This window comes from Physcomitrium patens, chromosome 18, assembly GCF_059467195.1.
Source record: "Physcomitrium patens ecotype Gransden chromosome 18, ASM5946719v1, whole genome shotgun sequence".
NCBI classification, from domain to species: Eukaryota; Viridiplantae; Streptophyta; class Bryopsida; order Funariales; family Funariaceae; genus Physcomitrium; species Physcomitrium patens.
The window spans coordinates 15,475,598-15,503,335 of record NC_143427.1 but is presented as its reverse complement, the minus strand read 5'-3'; the positions used below and the strand labels follow the sequence as shown (position 1 = coordinate 15,503,335).

Here is a 27,738-nt window from a genome sequence, read left to right as displayed (position 1 = left end):
TGTCTTATTTAGATATTTTTTACAAAAAAAATTATTCTTAATTTTTAAGTTTACTCTTAATAAATTCAATTCTTGGATTTATTTTGAACTTATGGTAAAGAGAAAAACTATGGATTACCAAAAACATACAATTAGCTTTGAATTTATTATATAATTTAGCATAAAAGACCAAAATTTTATTTGAAGCTGATAGACTTGGTTATAGATTTCTTTTCATACATTAAATTCATTATAAAAATTTGGTTGTAGTAACAAATTAAGTCGTATTATATGTAATTGCAATCAATTTTTATATTTTAATATTTAGTTTTGAAATTTTTAAGAAAAAATTAAAATAAATAAATAAATAAATAAAGATATATGCATTACAACTTGTTTGATAAGTTTAAATTTAATATAATTTTTTAGTAATTTATTGGTGAAATTTGTAAAACAAATAACCACTTTTTATTATTAAGATGGTTACAATTTTTTATTTTTTGAATTTTAATTTTGTCATTGAAATCTATGGATTTTCATAAATTTGAGATGAATAAAGAATTTTGTATCTTTATAAGAAAATTTTACATTAAAATATTTAGTTATATTATATAAGTATATTTAGATATATTATTTAGTATATTTAGTATATTAATATCATATATTATTTTACTTGCTTGAATATCTTTAAAATCTTAGAAATTATTAGAATACTAATATACATATACAGCACTTAGTACTTTACTTATAACATTTTTAGCTATAATTAAAACATCAATATAGATTGCTCAATACTAAAATTAATAGAAGATATATATATATATATATATATATATATATATATATATTTTAAACACGTATTAATTGGAAATAAAATTTAAATACTTATTACAAAAAAACACAAACTAATCTGAAATTTTTAAACATATATATATATATATATATATATGTATTTATTTATTTCTTAAGAAGATAAAACCATTGGTTTGATAAACAATAAAAGTTTAGCTCATTAGTGGTTGTTTCCACCATTTATTTTACAGAATTTTTTTTTAATTTTATTTTGACAGATAAAGAGAGTTTTCTGGACAAAACAAAGAGAAGATACTAAAAATTATTCAAGAATATTTTTAGTGTTTTAACGAATGTAAAATGTTGTTATTTCTCTGCCATGTGAACAATAATTGCACATATTCCTAGATAGTTGTAGCATTTCTATCAGAGAAAGTTTTCAAAAACACATTTCAAAAACCTTTTTTATAAACTCTACCTCAATTATATCCTTTTCTATTAGACTTCAAACCATGTTTTTTAAAATATATATGTGCAATTATTGGCTTTTCTGAAACCAAATAAATAAAATGAAAAATCACATGTGTAATCAACAACAATAGATAATGGAGAAATTGTTCTCCATGCCTCCATAAATATGTTTTTTCAAATATATCTACGACAGTAATTGATCATGTAAGAGTGTGGCCATGGTGACAACCTCGATTCGCAAAGCATTCTCCATGTTCACTAATGAAGAGCATCATTCAATCCAACAGTGTTGTTTCTCAAACTCTTACTTCTATTCATATACCTGCTGCTACGTAAATACATATCATAGATGTTCCTCTCCACCAACATTTACTTATAGTGTAACATCCCTTCGCCATGCCTCCGATACTGAGATGTCAAAATAACTTCAAACATTCCCTAAACGAATGGATTACTTGACCTGGACAAGAAAATCCAGCAATTCGTTTCTAGCAAGTCCTAAAATCACGTCCACTGCACAGAAAGAGCCTCTCAAAATCTTCGGAGTTTCGAAGACCTATTTTTGCACTACCTTACAAAGCACCAGAAACACCAGATTTTTCTGGAACATACTTTCTCAAGATATGGTACATTGTCAGGCTGATACACAGGGATTACTACGGCTAATTTGATGGGACGAAAACTGAGGTTTGTAGATTGTGCCCCTGTAAGTCCTATGTGTCAAACAACGTGCTCTAAGCTCACCACCTGAGTTGGACCTCACCATGTCTAAAATTACAAAACTGAAACAGCAAGTGCCCATGGCTACACAGTTTCTAGTACTGCCGTAGCAGCGTATGTAAAGATGTTTCATGCAATGGCCACATGCGTAATTTCGTGCCTCAGAACCAAACTGTTGCCGACATCAAAACTGGTGTGCAAGCTTTGAAGCATAACAAGTTCAGATCAAGTCGGCATCTGATGAAGACAATAATGGTACAACCACAAAGGGAACTGTACACCGACAATCTACTCAGGCGTAGTGCCGCTTCGGAGCTACAGACACAGCACCAGGCCTTGGTTCAGTAAATTTGTACCTGCAACTCATGCAATCGTATCAGCAGCCTGACCCTTCTCCAAACACTTTGCACAAACACACTAAAAGACATACCCAAAAAGTAGGAATCTCAATCTCATCAAAATCATTTGCTCCCGATGGAAAACATGAGCCTTGCATGCTCCTTCTCACAAAGAAAAGCACTCGGAAATTCGTGATTAATGAGCTCCGTGGTGCTGGGTTTAATGAAGATACCCATTACTGAGAAGGAAGTTCTTGACTGCCAATGGAAGAGAAGGACCACCCTTACTATGCCGCCCAACACCTGGAAATTGTGTTGCACAAAATAAATACCAATAAAAGAGAAAATAAAAATGAAAAAACGTCCATTTTTAGAATTGAAAAGATGCTGGGCTACCATATCATATGTAGGCAAAACAATCCGCAGAGATGCAACTATATTCCTGCCTGCAAACCCATCATCAACAACGGCGGACTTGCATTTCTTGCTCGCGTACTAATCGTAAACCCAGTTTAGGTCTGAGAAATAAAATACCTGTTATGACGGAGAGGTCACTTTTCACAACGGCCCGAGAAGCCGCTAAAGGTAACGACTGTTCATGCTTGCCGTTCATTAGTCCATTGACACCCAACCCTTCTCCTTTCACGTCTGAGAGCGAGTTTGGCACTCGCTGTGAGCTGTAAAGAAAACCTGGATTCTTTGCCAACTCTTCCTCGAGATACGCAAGCCGTTCTTGAAGAGCCATGACTGCTTCAGTTGCGTGTAAACCATGCAGATCAATCGTCCACACATTGAAAACCCCGTCTACACAAAGGAAAATAAATAAATAAATAAATAATCAAAGTCAAAAAACAACAATGCACTGAAAGCAAGTCGAAAATATCGCATTCTGTTTTTCGATTTTTTGTGGGACAAGACGCCACGAATGTGAACACTGCACAACAAACGAACATAAAGGTCTGCAAAGGTAGACTGACCCATACAATTCTTGTCACATGAACGACGATGAATATAAAAAGTTAGATAACGATCAACCATTGTTCTTCTACGCGGAGCACACATAGTCCTACATAAGTGTCAAAGATAACCTCAAACCATTTGCCCGGCAGCCATTGAGATCTTTCCCGAAGAAATTCGTCATAACGACGACAGAAATTTGGAGTGCCACAGACCTGCATTTCTAGAATAAAGTATCTCTTCCGCAGCTTGCGCGTGCAGTATTTCAGCGGTCTTCCAGTTTTCGTGAGCTTCACGAGAATACTGCTTTGCGAGAGCGTGATCCCCTGCCATGTACGCGTTGTAGGCAGCCCGAGCATTCTTCCCCCTAGCACTATGCCACGGTAAAAGAGTTCATGTCTCAGTGACGAACATGGGAGGACAGAATACGGTCTCAAAAAGAAGAGGAACAACTCCGTCAAAGCACCCCAGGAACGAAAACAAAAAAAACACGACCCGAATAGAAACCCCTCTCCCTTACCGACTCATCCGCAAAGCCTCTCTCCGATTCTTCAAATAAACATCATTCTTCTCGCACTCCACAGCGCCAGCAGAACGCAACCCATCACCAGCTACGTCAAATTTCCCTCCCGGCCCTTCAGGTGGAGGCGACGAGGGCTCCGCCATGGCATCCAACTGCCCACACGCGACATCCTCGTCGCCCCCGACGGCCTGCAACACGTCCCGCAGCAACCGATCATCCGCCCAGCCATACCGCTCCCGCAATCTAGCAACCGCGGCGTCTTCGCGATTCAAATTCGTCTCATTCCCTCTGCCCCTAGTCGGTAGACGACCCTTGCCGACCACACTCACAAATGGCGCCTGCAACACTGGTCGCCGTGAACCCCCAACACCCACAGTTGTTGGTTTGGAATCCCCCGCCCCCGCGCCTTGCAACGAGGGGAAGGGATCTTCGTCACGGGACGAGGAGCTGTTAAGCATCTGGCGCGTCAGTGACGACCATCCCTGGGGCTTCTCCATCCAAGTGCGACTGCAACGATAGATAACAACTGACTCCGAAACAACATCTGCGTGGACAAGGATGATCACTCGCATTCGTCTTCTTCTTCGGGACACGAGCTGGCTGATTAATCCTCCATCACGCCTCTTGATTTGCCGGCTCTTCCGAAAGTTGCCGAAATGCCCGCTGCCAGGCGTGGGATTCCTCACCAGTGGCACTTGGCGGCACCCTCGGCGTCAGCAACACTTCACCGTAAAGGCAACGTTTTTCCGTTCTCAGTTCCCTTCACGAACATTCTGCAGGAAGGAAGAAAGAAACGATGGAATGGACAAGCTTTCGGAAGAGTCGGTGAGAGTTTCTGAGGCCCACTTTAGTCTTTTCCTTCATCGACACTTTCAATTGGGTGTCGCGAAGAGTGACAAATTCAGAAGAAATAAAGCTTTGATTAAAGAATATATATTTTTTAAATCCTAAATAAAGAGTAAGGGTTTCTCTAAAGCTTTAAGTGCTCTGCAATGAAAATGTCTTAATTCAAAATTTTAATATGAAATAATATGAAATATTAACTAAATATGAATACTATCATTTGACTTATCCTTAATTTCTCTTTAGTTTTTTTCAACACAAATTAATAATAATTCATTAATATGTTTAGTGTAGTTGAAGTTTAAAGATGATAAATTATAAGCTAGATAGAATACCTTAATAAAAGATGCAATTTATGTCTTGACTTGACATTTAATACATATTTTAAAGAAGAAGAAACAAATGTTAAAAGAAATCAAGTCATGATCATTAATCAAAGAAATTGCTAGCTGGACACTCTCTTTTATTATGTTGATGCACTCTTTTTATCATGTGGACACTTCTCTTATAGTTATCTACATTCAAGATGTAAATCTCCTAACTTCTTCTTGTGCATTGCAACCATTGCCAACCATGTTGTCTGCTTGGTCTTATTTGAACAGCCACTTTTACATACTAATAACCAACATCCTTGTCATGATTCTAATTGTCTTCTAATTCATTATGCACTGAATAAAGAATGCAACATGAAGAAGACACACCATGGGTGAAATTTGTATTGCAACATTATTGTCATTTTGGTTCTTAATATTGTTGATGTTTGTCACCTATAAAAAAAGACTTCACAAGATGCAAATGTAAATGCAAGTTGAGAGACTTGTCCTTGATTAGCTTGTGGACTAGATGATGTGATTCACAAGAGATCCACCCTTTTGTACATGACCTCAATTGAATAAAGATTGGATCATGTCCAATACTTGACAAATTAGAAAACTATGTGGTTTCATATAAGGGTGTTTGGCTCTTCCTATTTCTTTCACATAGTTGTGACCTTGAATGATTGTTGTGATTGAGTTGATGATTTCTAAGAGCTTGTTGGAAATAACATGATTGTGTTTTTTCCAAGTCAATTGGTCACATGACACATGATCTTTTGAACATTAGTATATTGATCCAATCCTTAGGTGCAATAATTTGGTGAGATTTATTCATTTTCTAAATTAAAAAATTAAAGAAAAAAAAAAAACAAACCAAACCACACCAAGATTAAAATTAATGTAAAAACAATAAACAAGTCTCTAAACTCACCACTATTGAACAGCATTGAACTGGATACCAGAGACTTAGATATTTTAATGAGGAATAAGAAAAAGCAACTCTACAATTTTTATTCCATTCTAGTCTTAGAAAGTTCTTTTAAATTTTTAAATTTCAAAACCTAATCTTCTATATTCATAATTATATACATATATATATATATATATATATAAGAGATTCCTTCGATAATTGAGAAGCAAGCATAAAAAGATAGCCAGCGCAAATACTACCATTCGCATTTTATAGGTGAGCTTAGAACAAATGTTTTTAATAGACCTGGGTGGATAAAAATGTAAGTCTTTATATATACATGAGACGTGAATGCCTTTCAATTTTATACTATTCTAAATTGGAACAGTTCACAAAGCGTGCACTGCTGTGCTACCTCATTCATGCCTGTTCAATCGCTGATGAGACAACAACATTGTGAAGTGTTAAGTGTGGCATAAAAAATTACTTACAATTTGATAGATTGCTGTGGCTATTGAGATTCCTCCTTAGCTGCAATCTCAGCATACATCTCAGCAATGGCCCTTGCGAAGTGAGCCTTAGCTAGTGGCCTCTTCACCTGCGCACTCTCAAAATTCACCAAAATCACTACCCTCCACTTGTTTCTTCTGAGTTATACAAGAAATAACTAGGTGTAAAGAAGGAAAACTAAAGCAATTCTTCAAGAAGCTTATTCCTGACACAGAATAAGTAAGATTTACCTTGAGTGTGGGTGTAAGCAGTCCATTTTCGACTGTGAAAGGCTCGACTTTCAATGTTACAGCTTTGGCAAATTCAAACTTCCGCAACTGCAAATAGAAATCAGTGAATCAGCAACAGTCAGAAAGCCAAGTAGTAGTGCAGAACCCAGCAGCAACGCAATGAACAAGAGCAATGACACTAAGAGAAATGAATCACTGTTTTGTAACAACTTATCATTATTAGTACTATATAATATGGTACAAATTATTAAGATCAAACCTTTGCTTCGCGACCAACAGCATCCATATCCGCAAGCACAGCTGCTCGAACAACGGGATCATCACAGAGCTGCTTCAAATCATCTGCATGCTGCTTCCCACCAACAATAAAAATTTATCATCAATGTCAGGCTAATCAATGATCATTGCTGTTCCTTGGCAATTCAAAAATTCTTTAGCTTACTCTGTTTCACTTCCAAACACCGACCACGTTTGTGTCTGAATTGCAACACAGAGACAGCGCCTTGATTCTGCATTTGGCGCCATACATTTTATGAATATTGATTGCTCTTGGAGATGAACACGAAAGTCGATGAAATACTTGCCTCTATACCCCTCGAATTCGCCCAGGCAGGTAAGTTCTCTGGATCAATAACAGCAACAGCTACAAGATTCGCGTTGAAACTATCACCTGTATAAATTTATCAACTAGTTACACCAATAAAGAAGGAGTAGCAATATAAACACTCAAGGTAGAATAATATTGATAAAAATTCAAGTTTAAACCTCAGCTTGAAAAGAAAAAAGAGGAGCTCTTAAAGCACCCACAACCCCAGTAACCATGGTGTTTCAACCACAAGCAGATGACTGAGACAATGAGAAGGGATGCCTCCATTAATTGAATGAACGCACCATGAATAAAGCACTGTGCAATGAACCGACTTCGCAGGTAGACGTTCTCAATCTTCTCGGGCGCAATGTACTCTCCCTGAGCCAACTTGAAGATATTCTTCTTTCTGCAATAACCAAGGAAAGAACGTACAACTCATGAAAGCTCCTGAAATATTCAAAGTTGGATTGATCTTCGAACATTAGAAGAGTAGAACATACTCAACTGGGTACACTGATCTAGACTACCAGACGTTGAATGATGAAAAATATCAATAGCATACATCTAAGGGTGACGCTAGTCCAGAGTACCTATCAATGATTTTGAGTCGACCACCTGGCAACCAACACCCGATGTCGCCAGTATGTAGCCATCCATCTTCATCAAAAATCTCCCGTCTGCAATGAAAAATAGATGTGAAAGTCAGCTTCCATTTGAAACGTACTGGGTAGAAATTTTACAGCCCAAGTGATTGCTCTATTATCTTTCACACTTAAAATGAAAAAAGGCATTTGCGATTGGGTATAGCCAAGTATAGAAAGATATGTGGAAAGAGAACACGAGTGATACGTTTGAACTTCATCTTTGTAGTAGCCTTTGAAGAGGGTAGGGCCTCGAACACAGATCTCCCCTCGCGGGTAAGGCTTGTCGTAATTTGTATATTCCATCTCCGGAACGTCAGCGAGCTTCACCTCTAATAGACGAGGCAACAGAACCCAATCAATACCAAAACCAAACATATAAAAATTTGCGGTACATGTTACTTACTAAAATATTAGAGGATTGGTACCTTACTACAACCAACTAGAATTGAAACGAAACCACTTATGTGAAATTTACCACAAGATGGGCTTGGTGATCCAACGTGACCATATAAGTAATCCCCAGGTTGAGTGCCAGTAATAAGACATGAAGTCTCCGTCATTCCATAGCCCTCAGAAACAAAACCGCCGAAACATCTGCAACCAAGAAATGCAGGTAGCTATTATCAATCAAAGGAGCAGCCGCACCACTCTTCCGTATAGCACACAATTCTGTGATATTGCAAGCATATCAACGTGGAAATAGGTTTCATGGATTCAGAAAATTTATATAACAGTGAGAGCCCATAGAACTAAGTTAAAGCACTGGAATACGCTCACATTCTTAAGAACTCTAGTATGTCTGGGGATATTGGTGATGCGCCTGATAATATTATACGAACCCGCCCCCCAAGAGCTGCCTTCACTTTGCTAAAAACTAACCGATCCCAGATTGGTGAGGGAGATTTTCCTGCAAGATGTCAAGGGAATTATTCAAACAGTCAGCAAAGATGTGAGCATATGGTTCCCAATTTATTTGATGTAATACGAAAACTACCATGAATTACACTGAGGTTTTAGAAACTCACCTTTCTCGAGTGCATGTTTCTTTGCATTGTAGGCAGCGTTGAATAGCTTCTCACGAAGCCCACCCGAAGCCTTTATTGTACCAGTGATTCTGTTCCATAAATAACATTAATTGTGAAACAGAAAATCACATAAATAAATGTGGACATGCATCACCGTCTCCCTCCTAAGAGTAATTCTTGTTAATAAACTAATATTTTAATAGTAGCGCACCCATACACACTGATCAACACTCATAAATCAGGACCATTCGTTCTGGAAAACATTGCGACTATCAAACATCACCTTCAAAAGCATAGAGACTAAAAAGGTGAATTATACAACAAAGTTATCTAAGATTCACTTACTTGTCATAAATACGATTGTACAGCCATGGTGTACTGGCTAATATTGTGGGCTTCAGCGTCTCCATATCATCCATCAACTTCAAAATATCCTGTAGGATACTCTCAAAACGTTTAGGTGTCACGGCGCAGCTGGCAAGTTACTGTGCGAGACACAGTCGTATTGCAAATTATGTGATCGTCACTACGAACAAAAATTCTTGACATATTCAACTATACAATCACATTGTAATTCTGCAAAACTAGGCATCTATATACAGCCACTTGCCTCATCTTTGGACTCGAGAGCGAGGTTAGAGGTTACTAACAAGTATCGAGGTCAAAGCAAAGACGTGAACCTTTAAAAGGCACGTAGCTGTAAAAATATCAAACATCAAGCATACTTTACGAAACTTAAGAAGCCGGCATAACTATGTTTTCTGAGGGAAAAAGTATTTTAATAAAGTTTGAAAAGAATAATAACTGCAACTTACTCCTTGATAAAACCCAATTGCCACACCATGATGCAGCATGATGAGAACGTTCATTCTCTCGTAAATATGGGCAAGTGGCAAGTAAGAGATGTGCCTATTGGCAAAGCCAAAGAAAACAGTAAAAAAGTCAGACCAATGCAAAGCATCGCAACTGCAAGAATAAAACGGCAAAAGTACACATAAGTTGGAAGGTGATCTTATCAACTTACACGTCAGAAGGATAGAAGAGCGTAATTTGACTACTCCCAGCAGCACTTGCAATAAGATTGTAATGAGATATCATTGCTCCCTATTTTCAAGGTACTAATATTAATCCAATATGCTTTTTCGTACCAAGGCATAAACTAGACCGCATGAAATTTACGAATACCGACACCTGCCTTTATAAAAAGCTCCACAGACAACAGTATTTTAACATTAAAAACTGAACATAAAGTATTCCCAACTAGGAGGCTTGAAGTGATTATCCTGTGGTTTTTTGTATGCAAAAATGAGGCCCCATGTTTTGAAATATTCATCACGTCCACTAGTTGCTTAGCAGAAATCCACTTCATATTAAGCACAGATGCAATCCATGTGTCAGACATTCATCCAAGATTTATCAAAACTTCAATCTCTATTGGAGAAGGACTAAACTGTTCGAGTCCAGAGCTTTAGTCCATATACCTTAGGAACGCCAGTTGTACCACTTGTGTAACATATAGTAGCTAAATCATGCGGCTTCGATGCCACAAATTCTCGGTGATCTGCTATACCCTGTTGAGTCCACAAAATATCAAACTTTAGTGACTCAATTGGACGATGTATTGCAAAGGTTTGAGTGGCACACAACTGACGGGCACTCTAAAGATTGCATCCAATATTACCTGAGCTTTAAGTTGAGAATAAGTCACGACTTCAATCCCCAACTGGGGTGGGAGTGAAGGCAATAATTTCTCAGCTCCTCCCACTACCTACAATTGCACTACATTCATCAGTAGCAAAAATGAAATCAAAGCAAGGGACCACAAAGGACACCTTTTTCACATCCCTGGAGAAGATAAGATTATTTGACCCAGGTTACCATGGTCAGAGAGAAAATTACACCAAGGATCTGTTCGACCACTAAATCTAGATAGCGGAAACTGAATAGCACTAATTCCGAATTCTCTACTGCCAGCTGACTATAGCGGACCATCCCATCAACATTGGAATATGCCAATTATGCACATTTGTGCTGAATGAAAAGAGAATCCCGGGCAGCAAAAAGAGCAATAAACAGAATTGTAGTGGTGTCTACCACAATAAGCCGTAAACTTGGGAGCCCTGCAATGTAACTCAATAGCTGCTCCAACCCATCCAAGTAAAATATGTCAGAAGTTTTCAATCACAGCCAACCCCTATGACTTCTTTGACCAATTGCACCAATTGAAGTATGAAGATGAGAAGTGGATGCAGTAGCAACTACTCACATTTTGTATTTTGTCTAGAGTACAAAACACAGCAGCGATTTCCGCATGGTTAACGATATACGTAACAGCATCAGTCCCTGCGAATGACTTTCATAAAAAGTTCATGTGCCATACTGTCTCGGTAGTTCAGAGAATACTACCATTGTCAGCACGGTCTCACATCTTCCAAAAAAGACTTACATTCACTCTTTAACTGGTCCAGATGTGAAAGTATGATTTACAACAACATCAAGGCACATGCGCATCTACATGACATATTTTATCTTCATATTTTGAGAGAAATTGCAACTTACCAAGGGTGTCATACAGTGGAACAGAAACATAAGAATAAGCTGCACATGCTAGTTCTGAGATGACCCATTCCACTCGATTGATCATATATATTCCTATACGTGAGCCCTGCGCATCCCAAATTTAACATTTCTGAGCCAGAAAAAACATTTTCAAGGACAGCACAGAGCTTGGTAATTGTATGAGACAATTCCAATCAGTTTCTACAGCCTTTGAAAGCCGGGCATATGGATAAAAGGCAACAGAAGTGCAATTGTGCAAAGTATTCTAACAGTTAATTCCATCATTTTGAGGCCTTTCAAAATTTTAAGGTGCTTACCTTAGGGATGCCATGTTGAACAAGACCTGATCCAATTGCAGTCCGTGCGTTCCCTACCTCGCCGTAAGTCATCCATCTATAACTGCAGACAATGGGGACATACATTAATATATCCAATACTTGAGAACCAAAGCTTTTTTTGAATCACATCACGCGATCAAGGTACCCAAACCCCGACTGAGTTCATGGTCAAGCCAATTGACAGCTTATAGAGCTCCTGAATGCAAAGATTCGTCACTTCGACACAGTCCTCAAAGAAACGGATGCAAGTTAAGTGACGCAAAAAGCAGAAAAAAAAAGAGGCGACTTACTGGCCAACTGTATCATCATCTTGGATACGAGTTCCCAAACATTTGTTCTCTGCAAAGGCAGCCTTAGCGTACCTTCAGGTGGATCCAAGCAAGCAAGGTATTGTAAGAAAGCATAATACATTAAGCATAATACAAACTTATTCTCAAGCTGTACCACAGAACATAATCATGCTCCAAACGATTTCAAAGAGAGATTCTACAGGTAGCGATGTAGAAATCAGCACAGCAGAATATCATCAATGTTTTAAGATATCGTTTGAAGCAAGAAAACACAGATGCCTTACATAAAGTTGTCGTGCAACGTTCGAATCTCTGGGTGTTCAGGCCAACGATCCTTAAGGTTAAGGGGAGACAGCGCTGATCTACAATAAGTCAGACCACAGAGTCATATAGCAAATATGTTCAACAAATTGATAGTGTAGCTAAATCAGAACAGGCTCCTCGTCGAAATACACACATAAAGAGAGCAAAAGAAGCGCGTTCATGAACCAGAATACCTATGAACGTTCCATTTCCCAGTGCTCAACTTTTCCGGTAGTTTAACGCTAAATCCTTCATCTGTGCAGTCCCACAGACAGTAAAGGATGTAAAATGAGATCCAATAGCTGAAACAACAGCCAGAAGCTCACTTCAACTTGCCGTTAAGATCAAGTCGGCATCTGAGCCAGCGTAGAGAATGCAGGAGGAACCGGAATTATATGTAAAAAGCTGTAACGTCTTCGCGACAGCATGAAACATTTACACCTAACGACGTGCCTCCAGAAACCTAAAGGATGGCTTAAGCAGTAATCACCACTAAATTAGCATACCCATGATGCATTCGCCAATTGTTGGTTGACTCACTGGTTGTAAATACTCCTCTGCACAGAAGAAAGTTACAAGATTACAATGGATAAATACTGTGTTACTTTGACTAATTTAATAAATGCTGTGATATTTTTTTACTGTGATATTAGCTCAAATAAAAGCAGAGTAAAAGTAAAACAATGCTATTAAGTCCTCCGTTCGTGTACAAAAGATACAGAAAATCCAATATCGTAATTAGTACCAAGACGTCATATTACCGTTCAAAAAGAAAGACAACAAGTGCATCTTCTTGAAGGTTGCAGCACACACTATAGGAAAGAGAATGACGGGTTTAAAGTACACTCCTGGTATCGTGTGTTAAGTAATTCTCATACCCGAGGCCCTCATCTGTAAATGTGCGTTTATGAAACTTAACCGCCTGTCTTTTGTGGTCTCCACGACCACGGGATATGCCTTCATCTCCCATTCCTCTGTTGGCTTCTTAGTGTCGCAGTCTCTAAACTGGACAACAATACAACCCACATGACCCACGAAACTCAATTAATGACTCGAATTAGCGTATGCAACAGCCACTATTGAAACTCGAGGTCTATGTCGACACTGAGCTGCACTTTGTTGATTTACGAGACAGTGTCATGGTTGAAGTACAAAACCTGGTCGATTTTAAAAGACTTCCTTAAATTCCAAAAGCAGCTACAAGCACATCACAGTGAGCTGACAATTTACCATGCGAGCGATGGCGGATCGAAAATTGCACATAAATTATCAACAACTAATCTAAAATGATATCAAAGTTTCATCAAGCATTGAAAGACATCGGCAAATTGCCAAAATTAGCAACGATAGAACTCTCTGACGCGGGTTGAATTCCTTCAGGATCAAAGCACACATAAAGCCAGCAGAAGTTTAGCTATCCATACACCTTGAGAGTGTATGGATAGCTTGACAATCACCTAAAACCCAGACGAAATCATCATGCACAATCATCTCTTCAGATTCGATATAAAAGTGACATCCACAGGCACATGACTTCGTCATAAGATTTGGCAAGCGCCTCTCTAACTCAAACAAAAAGTATGGCTCAGAGTAGATAAGACCTTGACGGGATTGAAGAGATTAGAGCTTCAACTTTACAGGAAAGTATACTGAACGATGGAGAAGTTCAATGCGCGGAATCCAATGTACAATACAAAACCGGATGACGGTGTAAGAAATAAGACATCAAATACTTGCATAGACCTACTGCGTTTCAAGTGTCACACCTATTCCGAAAAAAAAAGGAGTGGCAAGACTGCTAGCCAAGGGCATTACTGACGTGTTGATTATGAAAAATGACGGCGAATTTCGGATGGAAAGGTTCTATTGCTTTTAATTGGGATGAAAGCTAGTGAGGCAGGTACAACGGTTTTCAGCAAAGCAATGAAGAGTGCTCCTACTTTTCAAGCTACATAGCATGCTGAAACAGATCCTACCAGTCTATCGTTTGATACAAACCAGGTGCAGTGAGTAGATCGTTTTCTTCTATTTCACTCAGCATCTAATTTGTTGTTTCTTGTGGCCCTAAATCACACCAAGTTTTGTAAGTTTCATGAGGCGAACAGTTCCTCTTGAACCGATTACCGCGACGAGTTCTAACAAAGGTCCCTTGCTCCACACCAGAAGCGATTTAAGACAATAATAGGAAAAGAAGTACAGAAGATAAAGAATTAATGTGCATGATATGTAGTGGAGAATTCAAACGATTGAGGAACTTTCAATCAACAGACTGGAAAATTTGGAAGTCAAGTCATCCTCCACTAACCAAGACAATTACTGTCCTGTACTATAAATTCTCATGGAACGACTCATCACACGGATCGCCAAGCATAAGATCATATATCAAAACACGATTACGACTGCTACTGAAAACGATCAAAGAACAATACCGAAACACGGCAGGAAGTCATGACTAACACAGTGCCGCTAGTACTCCTGTGAACAAAAGCGTCCCAAGCTCAGATAGCTCGATCACCCAACCTCAAAACCGAGCACACAACAACGTCAATGTACAACCAAAAATTTATGAAATTGGCAAGATTTTGCCTAACGAAAAGCACATAGGAGCTCTAAACCTCTCAGTCAAGCACCTAAACTCACTTGTACACTTTTTCGTCCCCTGAACTTAATAGGATTCAGCTCAATTGACCAGACAGAGCATGTCAAATCCTATGACACTACAATTGATCATTTGAAACGATTTTCAAGCCGGATTGCGAGCAGATGCCGATAGAAACGGTGGTGGAAACCTGATAACTCAGCAAAAAGAGCGATTTATAGTCTTTTCTATTTCTCTCTAATGGTATCCTGAGGAGTGAAGTCTACAGGAGGCGGAAAAACAGGTGGGGAGGTGACTAAAGATAAAATTTCGGTGAAGATACTTGCGTTCAGTGGGAGTACAGGCGAGGTTAAGATGCAGAACCCATCCGGAGAGTGTGGCGTGCGACACTCATCACTGGCTTTTTATTACCTGGCATTGTGCTAATCGAATAATTACACGCTGACCCATGCACCCACAAAAATAGTTTCCTTTAGCGAAGAAGCGTGACTTCCTGTGACGGTCATGAAGAAGAAATGGGTGGGATTTTTCTTGCCTGGGTAGGCCGCGAGTGGAGACCCAACACACTGGGGTGCCGGTACATTCACCCACATCGCAAAAGCTGAGATCAGGTTTGCCAGATGCGAGTGAGCGCGAGTTAAATGCCGCTGGCATGCGAAGTTTTGACCTAATTTTACCGCAAGGTGGAATCCACTTGGAAGATCAAATATCTGTGCAAACTGTTCGTAAGCAATTGCTCCTCACGTACCCATGTAATGCTCATAATCACGACAAACCCTGTTGGCTTTGTGTGAGGACGACCCACCTTGGAAGATGCTTCTGTCGAAAAATTCGGAGGACGCCACCACTAATGGAAAACAAACATGCAAGAATATAAATGTTGTGTAATTTTGTCAAATAAATTGGACCGTATTCTATGTGGTGGTGAAGATGGTGCTTTAGTGATTTTGAAAGCAAAATTGGAAGAAGTATCGAGTTGGTTTTTATTCTTAAGCATTACTACCTCTCAAAGTTATATTTGTTTTGTGGATGAATGTTGTTTTGTAAATTGATTGGAAGCAATTGTATTGTTATCTACCCAGTGCTTCCAAAACTCTTCTTTTTAATATCTTTTAGAAAGGAAAAGGCACTTTGAGCCCTTGACAATAAAGAGGATGGAAGAAGTACAACACAAGGAAGATAGGAGGAAGTCTAAGACCCACCTCGAGACAAAGAAGAAAGGATTTAGATCAGCCAACAAGAGACCTTGGATGTGTATATAGACATAATGGGTATGTATATAGCAACTTAAAAAGTGCTTGTAGTTTGATTCTTTAATATATTTGTGAAAGTTACAATAAGACAATCATTTTAAGAATATATATATTTTTTAAATGTCAACATCCAATTAAAGCACTATAGATTCATTTAAATATAATATCAAAAAAGTATAGTTATTTTAATATCATTTTATGAATGAAAATATTTGCATTAAAATTGTCAATCAAATGGTTTGATGGGTTTGATTATTGGCAAGTGGGCCTAATGCAACATCTTGTACACCAAACCAATATTTGGTCATATTTGTGAGCCATGTTAATCATGTTATAAGCAACTTAAATATATTAACCACGTAACTAACAACTTAGAATTTCAAAATTTGTAGACTATGGGATTTTTTTTTTAAAGTCTTTGTGGTAGTTGCAATTATAACAATTGTTGTGAATGACATGAAAATTGTATCTTGCCTACCATAGATGCCTACTTTATTAGTTTATTATGGCCAAAAAATTGATTCAAATTGTATATTGTACTTTTCTTCAATAATAATATTTGATCTTGTATGAGAGAAAAATATTCTCTTTTTTTTTTCATAGCATTTTTTGAAAAGTTGTTGCTAGATTAGTTGATAGTATTCCTTCAATTGATAAAATTTAAAAAGTTTAGTTAAAATCTATATAAATGAATCAAGTAACTTTTGCAATTAATTGTTAAGTAGATAGAAAGAGTGTTAGTGCAATGGGTGATAATAGTAATATTTTTAATCTAAAATTTGTGCCAATAAGATTTATAGCATGATAATATAGTAAATAGATTTAACAAGGTTGTGCTAGTAAAAAAAATTATGATAAGTAGTAGTAGCACCACAGCAAAAGTAGGATAGAAAGTAGTGCTCATGAAAGTTTTAGGTTTTAAAAACACCATTAGAAAGACATTAATTCTCTCTCTTTTTGGAGTTTGGATGTTTGGCAGTCCCTATTGTAGCACTCGATGCACCATTGATTTCATCAAGTTCCACAAATATTCTATATATGCAAAAATGTAAAATATTTTGTTTAAGTAATAAAAGAAGCTTCATTCCCTCAAGCTTGGTGTAACCTTGGTATTTTGGTATTATTGTAAAAGTGCTTTGTATTGGTCAAAGTCAATGTATATATTCACAAATGTTGCAATTAGCCATTGTAACTGTCCCATTGTGCAATGATGAAATTTTGACCATCACAACTTGAGGGCAAACAAAGAGCCAATTTGGTTATTTTTCTTTTATCTCATAATTGATTATAGTTCTTTGACTCCAAAATTTAATACATTAATGTCATCAAGTAAAGTTTTTGTTTCTTACTCATTATCAATCTTTAGTAGAATAAAAAAGAAATTTTAATACATAATTACAATCTCCAAAAATTATTTATTCTATTTATTAATAGACATCTTTTTTACAAAAAAAGTTATAGAATTTTAGTATGCTATAAAATATAAATATTTCTAAATTTTTGTGTTTTATTTTATGTTAATATTTATTTTAATAATATCAAATATAGAAATTTTAAATAAAGATGAAATAAAGATAGGTAGTGTTCCACATAACATAAAACATAAAAATATAATGCAACATTATAAATTGATACACTATTGCACTTTACATATAACAATTATAAATATTGGTAAGCTTTGATCTACAATTTATTACATTGCACATACAAAGATTCTTAACAATAATAAATTTTCATACACAAAAAGTTTTACTTTTCATTAATTTAGTACTATGCATTGTAATGTATGAATTGCTTCATTTTAGAAACAAAAATTAATATGTAATGCAATGGATTTTAAAAATTATAACAAAAATATTTTGGTGAGATCAAGAAAACAAAATCCAATACATGATATAATATTAGAATATTCCAAATAAAATTAAAAATCTAGAAATATAATATTGTATGACTACAAAGTACCAAAGTGATTATAATAGTATTTTTTTGTAATCCATGTTAGACATCCATAATCAAACAACCAGACCATATAATATAAACAAATAATTTATAATATATACATTGCTAAAATTTTTGATAGTAGTAGTTGACAATAATTATCATAGATAGTTTTTATAAAATATATAATATTTTACCATATATCAAAAAACTTTTTTTTTGTTTAATAAATTATAGAACCAACCATAATCATGAAAAATACAAGATGTTATACTTAATAATATAAATAAATAAATTTATTCTACAAAAATCTTAGACTAATGATTGAACATATCCTTCTATATCTATACACAATAACAATATTAGAAATGCATCTAATTTTAATTGAGCAATAAAAAATGTGAAAGTAATATATATTATTTGATTTTTATAATTAGCAATATGTGGCAAAAATTAGCAAGAATCCATCATTGAAGCATCAGATTATACAAATAAATTAGATAAATTTAATATTATATTAAAAATTGAATACATTAATACTAAAGAATCTTTTCTTTCACATGCCTCATTATTCCTTAATACTAATATTTTTAATATAATAACATGTTTGAAAAATATTTAACATATTTAAACCAATTATTATAAAAGAAATACTATGAGATTTATAAAGAAAATATGGTACTAGATACACAAACTTAAGAAACAAGAAAATACATTACATTCTACTTATTCAATTAATAAAAAAAATATATATATAGCACATAAAACTATACAATTTAAAAGAAAATGTCTCAATATATAAAAAGTAGCATATTAGATAATATAAAAATAATATAAAATAAAATTAGTAGAGCTATCTTTTATAATTTCAAAGCTATTCATTTCGCCATGCATGAAATTGCAAAGATTTATTGATTAATGTAAGTCTAAGTCAATTATAATGTTGATTACAACTTTGAAATTAAATTGGTAGTGCATACCAAAAATATATATAGTGAAAAGAGAATTTTTTTATTGAATGTCTCAATAAAATTAGATGTTTATGAATTTTAAAAAAAAAGTTTTTAAATTTTCTTTGCAATTTTATTAGTATTTTGTTTTATAAATTAATTATATTTTACCAATTTTATAAAATTTGATGACATTGGAATATATTTTTTAAATGAATATAAAAATATTACTTTAAAAAAACACGTTTTTGTGTTATTTGATTGCAATGTAATCAAAATTTTGTATTATAAGTTAATAATATTATAGCTTTTATATTATAAATTAATGAAATTAATATACATGCTAGAATAAATTATGGTATAATTACAAAATGCAAACAAAAAAATACTAATATATATATTGATTATGTTACAAAGTTGAATTTCAACTTATTTTTATAGTAGATTTAACATTTTATTTTATAAGTAGATTACGTTGTAATTTTTGAATTATGGTTTTATTATATCAATGCACATGCTTCAAAAGATTGAAGAATATTAGAATTAAAACTAAATAATATCAATTAGTTAATAATGGTTTTCATATGTTTAATGTCAACTTCTTTAAGTATATAATAGAACAAAGTTGCAAATATTGAAAGATACTCACAACAATTATTTGTTGCACTGTTTTACTATCATGCTTTAAAGTCATTATATTTAAATCCAAGAATAATATATATATATATATATATATATATATATACAAGATAATATGGTCACTTGTAGAAACATCTACAAAAACAACATTGATGATACAACACTATTCATTATACTATATACACCAAAAATTCCTAATTGGCTCAAAAATCAAGTAAGTTAACTTAAATGTATACATTTTTAGAAATAGAAATTACACAAAATATGTAGCAACTAATTTGGCTGTACGAAATTGCAAAAGCGTTATATAGGACTATATAGTTATGTATGCGACTTGCTATCAAAAACAAAATATACTCATATCTAATTAAATTAAAAACTACTACTATGATTTATCTAATCTAATTTTTTTATATATAATTTATAAAAAGAATAAAGAAGATAGTAACTTTAAGTAGAATTCATGCACTTAAAATCTATTCTTGAAAATTTTAATAAATATTCTTCTAAAATTATAAAATATCTTTTTTATATCCCACTAGCAAGTTATATTCTCAAGTGATTTTTGTATTGGCTCTATTCTATTAGCTTTTCAATTCTTTGTAAAAACATTTTGATCCATCTTCTTCCTTGACTTCCACTAATGTGTCTTTACTTGGACTAATTTTTATCATTATTAGGCTACCAAGATAAGTAGGCACATGCAAATATTTTAGACTTATATAGGTTTTTGAACAAGATTAATATTTCTTGTAAATATTCATCCTTTTTAGTTCTAATTTGGAAATAGTTTCTTAGTAGCTTGATCTTTGTGTAGTAAATAATAAATTAAGTCTCCAATGATAGAGTAAAACATTAAGATCGACAAAAAAAAAATATTGGATTAGATAAAGTGTGATTTGATAGAAGTGGTGAATTCTACAAAGTAGTGAAGTAGTAAAGTAGTATTTTATATAGTAAAAGAAGACAATGAGATTGTTAATTTTTATCTTAAAATAAGTATGTGAAAGGGCTATAAACATAAGAATAGTGCACATGATATTTGGCAATGTGGTATAAAGAAGCATAATTAAATTATGTATTTTTTATTTGAACTTGAAATGAGTCTTGTGGTTATGAAATAAGAGACTTGTGTGGAAGGAAGTGAGTTTTTATCAACACTAAATTTACAAAAAAATTATAGTTAACATTACATTTAAAATTAAATAAAAAATAAAAGTTCAAATATAAGTTCTATATTATTTTAAAATATTCAATATTCTTTTTTATATTTTTATAATAATATAATATTTTTATAAGTTTTATATTAGGATCTTAGGAATTACAATTTGTCAATAAAATTCCTCTAAAATAGCAAGATGGTAGATGATTTTAGTCCCAAAAAGAGTACACATAAAAATAAGATCAAGACTATCTATAATTTTATCAAATCTTCTTATATATCTATTTTTTTTAAAGGATTTTAGGTCTTGTTTATCTTTCTAAAAATATTTTTATTATGTAATATATGAATTTGATTATTACCTAATTAATTTTTAAAATTCTTTGTTTACATATTTTATTTCAATTCAAATATTTATTTCTTCTTCTTTTTTTTAATATATGCAAGTAGTCTATAAGTAGCTTTAATATAAAATAAAGTTACATTTTCAAAAAGTTACATTGATAAAATAAAAAATAAAAAATAAAAAAATAGAATTCAAATTAGAATAATATCTTAAGTTAAGTATTAAAATTTTAAATGTATAAGCACTTATATATGGTACGAAATGATTAAAAAATTAATATTAGGATTTTTAAAGTATTATAAATAAAATAATAATAGTTTTATAATTATATCATAAGATCTCACATAATATTAATAAGCATCAAACTTTTGAAAAGAAGTGTAGTCATACTAATAAAATGTCAATTGTTCTTATTACAAATCTACTTTGAATTGTTAAAAATAACATATTTATATAAAACTAAAGAAACATAAAGTAATATAAAATGATGCATTTAATTTTACATATTTATGTACTAAATATTGTCAAGTAAACAAACAGAGAGTTTTAAATTAGGACCATAATAGACATGAAGTACTAATGAGACTAAATATTGCCTATATGTATATGGCTAGTGAATAGACCATTTGGAATTTTTTTTTAATAATAAAAAGACTTGTTAAAAAAACATCTAAATTATCTTTTAAAAGAAGTTTCTATAACTACATTGCTTGTCCAAGCATTGACTATAATGTATGTTTAGTTAAATATCTTATAATTGTCTCAAAGATATATTATAAATATAATTGGCTCAAATGCAAAGTTCTGTGTGTCAATACTTGTACAACAGAATTATAAAAATTCAAATATCACAAAAAAACTTGGATTGGTTTTTTAATAAAAAAAAATAGACAGTTCTTTAGAGAATAAGACCAAATCAAAACAATCATTCTCAAGTGTCTCTCACTTTCGATTCACACCAATATAACATTACCAAACACAGAATAAAAAATAAAAATAAAAAACTAAAAAACCTAAAAACCGAATCTTTCAACACTAATGTCACAACACAACAGATTCATTAACATTTCCTAATCATATTTGGTGCATGTGAGTTGAACATTGTCGCGACAAAAGAATGAAACTTTGTATACAAATACTCGTGTTTTCTTTCATGAAACAAAAGCACACTTGAAATTCATCCATGGAAGCTGAGAAGAGCAAAGAATGGGAGCCAGTTTAGCAAAGGAAACTGGGAGCAGCGGCGATGCACCATCTCTCCTCCACTGGGTAGCCAGACAGAGCCTATCTGGACTGGGCTCCCCCCAGAAAAACGTGTGGCTCGAAGCATTTGCTTCGCTGCGGTCTTGAAGGAGCTGCATGCAATGTCTCGCAGCCAAGCCTTTTTGTCCGTTCTCATCACTCTAGTCGGCTCTCTATCACCATTCCAACCACGTTGCTTAATTCTGGTCAGTTCAGTTCTGTGATTGTGAAGCTGTGGAGCCAGCGCGCTAGCGGGAGAGAAAGAGAGATATACGGCTATGGCGTCTGCAACGATGGCCGCCCAAGCTGTGACAGTAGCTGGATTGGGCTCTTCTATGCTGCGCGAAGGAGATGTTCAAAGACTACGAGGTGGGATTTTTCATACAGAATCGACATCTTGTGTTACAGTTGCCACGTTGAGAACGGAGAGATGTGAGGTTTAGGAGTGGAATTCGAGGGTGAGTTGGTACCCATAAGCGGTGTTTTCTCATTCGGGGTTGCTCACAGTTGCAGCGCGATTTGGCCCTGTCGTGTGACCGTGAGCAGTTGTGGGTGCCGTGGTAAGCTGAGTCGGCATCGGTGATAGCAAGAGTTGAAGCGTTTTGCTTTGTGTGTGTGTGTGTGTGTGTATTACCAGGTCATGTGAAGCTTGCGAGGCGTTTGTCTAGTCAATTGTATTCACCGGTCAGAGCTGCCAAGCTTCCACCTGGAGTAAGACTCTTATCCCTGTCTCTTTTGATGTCTCTTCTCAGCTGCGATTCTTTACCATACGAATAGGATTAGTGATGTAGTAATAATTGCGTGGAGGGAGTACATTATGTGATAACCAGGTTTTATGTGTTGCTGCATGCCGTTCATTCTTTGATTCATTGTGGGTCGCAGTAGCAATTACTTGTAGCTTATTTCCCCTCCTGTGAACAAGGGATTTTAGAAGTTCTGTCTAACTGATGGTCATAGTTTGTAGACTCGTTGTCTGCTGTGGTATTGGGTTTTTCATTTATCGTTCATTAAGGTGAACCCCTGTGAATTTTAGGTTGGCCAGCCTAGAGAGGAGCCGAAATTGCCCGTACCACTTTGGGGGTTTACAAGGAATGCTGAAGTTTGGAACTCGCGTGCATCAATGATTGGAATTGTCGGAATCATCATAGTTGAAGCTGTAAGTTCTTACAACCGGTACTTATTTTTCATGTGAGATATTTCTGAAACAATGATGGACATATGCTAACTGAGATGTGTAGTTCTTCCTGGACACTTTATATCGTAGTATGTATGATGCCAATGCGGGAAGCCGATAGAATGATGCATTTTTTTAAATTATTGAGAAAGTCGAGAGTGCTACGCTCTGGGGTTCCATATTTCAAAAGTAACCTAGAACTTGACTCGCATTGCTTAGCTGTTAAAACTTCCTGATTTTTCTTCTGTCTGCAGACTGGCCTTAAGCTAACTCGTGCTTTGAACTATCATCTGTGAACAGATCATTAACCAAGGCATCCTTCAAGCGATTGGCGTTGATGTTGGAAAGGGACTCGACTTGCCATTGTGAGGAGGAAGTGCATTATGAGCTTGTGCATGTCAAAAGCCCCAATAGTTTGTATTTCTGTGATATCGTAAAACATTATTTTAGTCGAACATCTCATAATTTTGATACAGCACTGTGCTTCAGCTGCATGCACTGGTATTTCACCAGTGTGCAAGCCACTGAGTACCCTCATGATAAGATGTTGGAAATATTGAAAATGTTGAAACACATTCTAAGATACGTCAAGATATTTTTGTATTCACCTAGCTTCTTTGGCAACGAATTAATTACTGTTTTACCCATGTGTTTGTGTTAGTATTCCTATTGTGAACCTCTGCAAACCAAAGCGCTTAATATGTTCACAACGCCGATCCAACATGCAAAAATTTATGATGGTAAAGAACCTGCACGAGATCAATTATCCGTTCCGCCCGTCAAAACTGTGAAGCAGAAAACGCCTTATATTATACAAAGATGTACATCTTGGCAGTTAAGCATCATCCGCTCAATGTCTTCTTGGTGAACTATCATGTTCACAACATTAAAATACAAATTGACTGCAATAAGGACATAACATCTAATCACGAAGATTATATCCGAGTAAAAATACGATTTCGTGAATACACTACTAACACAAAATATGTATTCGTGCATTTCCAGCACACAAATGACTCCGCCACTGTGGCTAAACGTAGCTAGTGGTGTTGCATATGAACATGGAAGCCCACCCCTCCGACAAATAATAGAACCAAAGCCTGCACACACCGATAATGTTCAAACGGTTGGTTGCTTTAACATGAAACAATTCAGTTTTAAAAAGGTAATCAACATGACAAGATGCAAATTCATCACCAATTCAGCATGTCACTTTCTTTGATAACACAACGAGTTATAAAGATGGCTAATCCACTGCGAAGGATGTGACAAAACTCACAGCTATGGTGCAAGCCAACAGCCCAGTGCGTTCACGAGCGTCATGTCTCACAAACAGGAAAATGACAGCTCCAATATACCAAGGAAACACGGCAATAAAGAACCCCATTATGAATCTGTTTTGAAAGACACACCAATGAGCATGAATGTTTGTGTCAGCTTAATGTAACGTAGCCATTACCGAGCGTATAAGCCAGAACGATATAGGATTCAGAGTAAATAACCAATTGTACGAATGCGTCTCTCCAAATAAATAAATAAATAAACAAACAAACAAAATTCAAAGAAGCTGTGATTTTTGTCCTTTGGAGGCGTACGAGTCGCAGGATTTCCAACACGGTTTATTTGCACTTCCAGTCAAGTGCAAATGGCATGGTCCTCCGAGGAACCATAGTGCTGTATCAGGAAATAGGAGCAATCTGATAATGATGCTAGAGAGTTGGAATGACTTATCACAACTGCGTAAAATTTTGGGGTTGAAGCACACATATGTCGGTGTACTCCATCCTAAGTTAGAAGTAAAAGAAAAAACATTGTAAAAGGTCTTCGGGAGAAGAGTAGTATAACTTACAGGAACCAGCCGAAACCAAGTCCGCAAAATGGAAGTGCCCGTTGGTGGCATATGACCTCATGGCACTCGTAATAACAGGTCTGAACGGGTTGTGGGACAGGATACTGAGCGGGTTGATAGCATCCAGAACCTTGACCACTTCCTGGATAGTTTTCCAGAACTGGATATCCTGCAGTGCAAAATAGATGTCCATTGAAGAATGAACACAATGAACAGGAACACTAATATGATGAGGAAATAAATGCCCGACATATTATAAAAAACTGTATCAAGAGTAAGAAAGAAGCAATCAACTCATGCATTACAATACTTCCCATCGCTTTAGCGTTGCAGCGATCACTTCATCGCTCACTGTGCATGTTATACGGTGATGCAGATGTAAGATAGGTATTGTATAAATCAGGAACTCTAGCACTAAAGAGTGTTCTAACACTTGCAATGAAATTTTATCCAGTTCTTTTCACTGAATTTTTTCAAGAGGTAAATAGCCACTACTTAGGTTGACCAAAAGAATGTAACAATTGTTGCCTAATTTAATTCCAAAGTTACTAAAAGACATGCACCGCCATTCACGCACTGCAAAACGCAAGAGCAGAAAAAATGGCACGTCTTTGAAAAAATAGTCTTCCCGCTAGAACTGGGCAACGATTACCCCCCCCCCCCCCCCCCAATAAGACTGGCGTGAATCTAAAACTCAGTGACATCGACGCATGCGTTCAAATATTTCCCTTGATGAACATACTAATCCCGTTTATTTATTGAAACTCTTTCACTCAATCCGAGAATGACCCAAATTTCACCTTCAAACTTTTACGCATCACAGAGTGCTACCCTTGCCAAGAACTAATGGTTTCGAACCTCTCGATTGCTTCAACGTTTAGATTCATTCCTTGACAACGAAACCTAGAACGGAAGCAACAGATCGGTGCAAGAGAAAGGTAGGAAGAGAACCACGTACCAGGAACTACAGGGTACTGCACATGGCCACCACTGCCAAAAGTACCAGGAAGCAGAGGAGCACTCGACTGCGGAAAACTTTGCGACCCATCAAAAGTACCGTAAGTTGCTCCCTTCTCGAATCCCATCGTTGAGACTGAAACTCAACTAAAACCCTGCATTCGCAATTCAACAGATGCACCTTAAATTCCTTCCCTTACCCTCTAAATCATCTCCCCAACACCCAATGTTCACGTACACCCTACACTTGTGCCGTTAACTCGGATCCTGACACCAACCCGAGATCCTCTGCAAACAAATTCTAACCTTCCGGAGGACCGCAGCAACTTCAAACGCAGCGAAAACCTGCAAATATGAATTGGACCCAGTTCAGGACTCCAATGTGTGATGAAATGGAAACGGAATTCCTCAACGAAATCCCCATCAATCAATCAACCAACCAACCAACCAAACCCAGTTACTAAAAAATAGCGGTCCGTGAGGGTTCGAAGAAGAAACAGACAACGAATCAATCGAGATACTTGACTTGGAGACAGAGCATTCCAGCTGGTCTACTCCTCAGCGTATTAGAGCAGCAATTTTAGCAGGGGCCCGCCGAGATCCCCGACTTTTTAAAAATTCGTTACCTAATTTTAAAAGCCCCTGGCCTCGTTGGTTGCTCCCCCAGGTGGGTGGGGGTGTGACGTGGCATGCTGCTTTCTTCTTGCCATGAAATTGTCTGTTGTATGAAATATCGTTTGTGCGTATAATATATATATATATATATATATATTTTAATGATTTTCATTTTTGGTTTTCTTTTTGGTTTTAAAATCTCTACCGCATTGTGTGTGCGCCTCTTCTTGTTAATGATGGTTAAAATAATAAAATCATGGCTATTGATGATACAAACATTAGATAATAAAAGAACATTTTATTGGAATGTAGTAGTGAAAAGTTAATGTGTATCAAAGCTAGTAACAAGAAGATACTAATTTCTTTTTGTGGATGTTCAATATTTCAAGGATTGTAAATATCTATGAATTTATTGAAAATAAGTAAGTAGATAATATACTAATATTTGTGTGATTCAAAAAAATATATAATGAATAAATTTTCAAATGATATATATAATGATATGTTAATATAAGTCACTAATAGAAGTAAAAGAAGTTGCCAAATTATGTTTTAAAATTATGATTCAAATTTAAGTTTCTTTCAAATATTTATAAATTGGTAAAGTGAACATGCTTACATAGTAATATATTTTGACCTTATTAGCAATTTTAATACCTACAACAAGGTCTTTCAA

General features: G+C 35.3%; 4 protein-coding genes across 17 annotated transcripts; 1 reads left to right on the top strand and 3 right to left on the bottom strand.

Annotated features, from left to right (window-relative positions):
• Positions 1-1,531: 1,531 nt before the first annotated feature.
• Positions 1,532-4,491, bottom strand: LOC112295632 (uncharacterized). Its single transcript, XM_090244406.1, has 5 exons — positions 3,778-4,491; positions 3,473-3,624; positions 2,835-3,104; positions 2,534-2,603; positions 1,532-2,318 (listed from the first exon to the last, which is right to left on the bottom strand). The coding sequence occupies exons 1-5, from the start codon at positions 4,350-4,352 to the stop codon at positions 2,255-2,257; spliced, it is 1,131 nt and encodes a 376-aa protein (XP_090100532.1). The 5' UTR covers positions 4,353-4,491; the 3' UTR covers positions 1,532-2,254.
• A 1,670-nt stretch (positions 4,492-6,161) lies between these two features.
• Positions 6,162-15,612, bottom strand: LOC112295588 (long chain acyl-CoA synthetase 6, peroxisomal). 14 transcript variants are annotated; one of them, XM_090244404.1, is made up of 26 exons: positions 14,979-15,303; positions 14,768-14,858; positions 13,217-13,338; positions 12,829-12,895; positions 12,533-12,593; positions 12,320-12,397; positions 12,036-12,107; positions 11,725-11,806; positions 11,408-11,513; positions 11,115-11,191; positions 10,943-10,987; positions 10,530-10,616; positions 10,330-10,419; positions 9,873-9,952; positions 9,664-9,757; positions 9,194-9,282; positions 8,849-8,937; positions 8,601-8,730; positions 8,299-8,417; positions 8,029-8,152; positions 7,770-7,856; positions 7,482-7,585; positions 7,175-7,260; positions 6,850-6,939; positions 6,591-6,677; positions 6,162-6,448 (listed from the first exon to the last, which is right to left on the bottom strand). In XM_090244404.1, coding segments are annotated over exons 6-26 (1,827 nt in total). In that variant the 5' UTR covers positions 12,322-12,397; positions 12,533-12,593; positions 12,829-12,895; positions 13,217-13,338; positions 14,768-14,858; positions 14,979-15,303; the 3' UTR covers positions 6,162-6,361. The 14 variants fall into 14 exon arrangements, 13 of the variants coding, with proteins under 13 accessions (XP_090100530.1, XP_024403131.1, XP_090100527.1 ...); XM_024547363.3 differs by having other exon boundaries at positions 12,845-12,895; positions 13,217-13,343; positions 14,768-14,813; positions 14,979-15,249; XR_016498377.1 differs by lacking the exons at positions 14,768-14,858; positions 14,979-15,303 and adding an exon at positions 15,473-15,612 and having other exon boundaries at positions 7,033-7,260; positions 12,845-12,895; positions 13,217-13,343.
• Positions 15,613-22,689: 7,077 nt separating this feature from the next.
• Positions 22,690-24,248, top strand: LOC112295478 (light-harvesting complex-like protein OHP1, chloroplastic). Its single transcript, XM_024547145.3, has 4 exons — positions 22,690-22,836; positions 23,105-23,178; positions 23,501-23,623; positions 23,942-24,248. The coding sequence occupies exons 1-4, from the start codon at positions 22,746-22,748 to the stop codon at positions 24,008-24,010; spliced, it is 357 nt and encodes a 118-aa protein (XP_024402913.1). The 5' UTR covers positions 22,690-22,745; the 3' UTR covers positions 24,011-24,248.
• A 156-nt stretch (positions 24,249-24,404) lies between these two features.
• On the bottom strand, positions 24,405-26,790 carry LOC112295477 (large ribosomal subunit protein eL20z). Its single transcript, XM_024547144.3, has 5 exons — positions 26,754-26,790; positions 26,449-26,602; positions 25,491-25,659; positions 24,921-25,035; positions 24,405-24,741 (listed from the first exon to the last, which is right to left on the bottom strand). The coding sequence occupies exons 2-5, from the start codon at positions 26,573-26,575 to the stop codon at positions 24,682-24,684; spliced, it is 471 nt and encodes a 156-aa protein (XP_024402912.1). The 5' UTR covers positions 26,576-26,602; positions 26,754-26,790; the 3' UTR covers positions 24,405-24,681.
• Between the last annotated feature and the right edge of the window lie 948 nt (positions 26,791-27,738).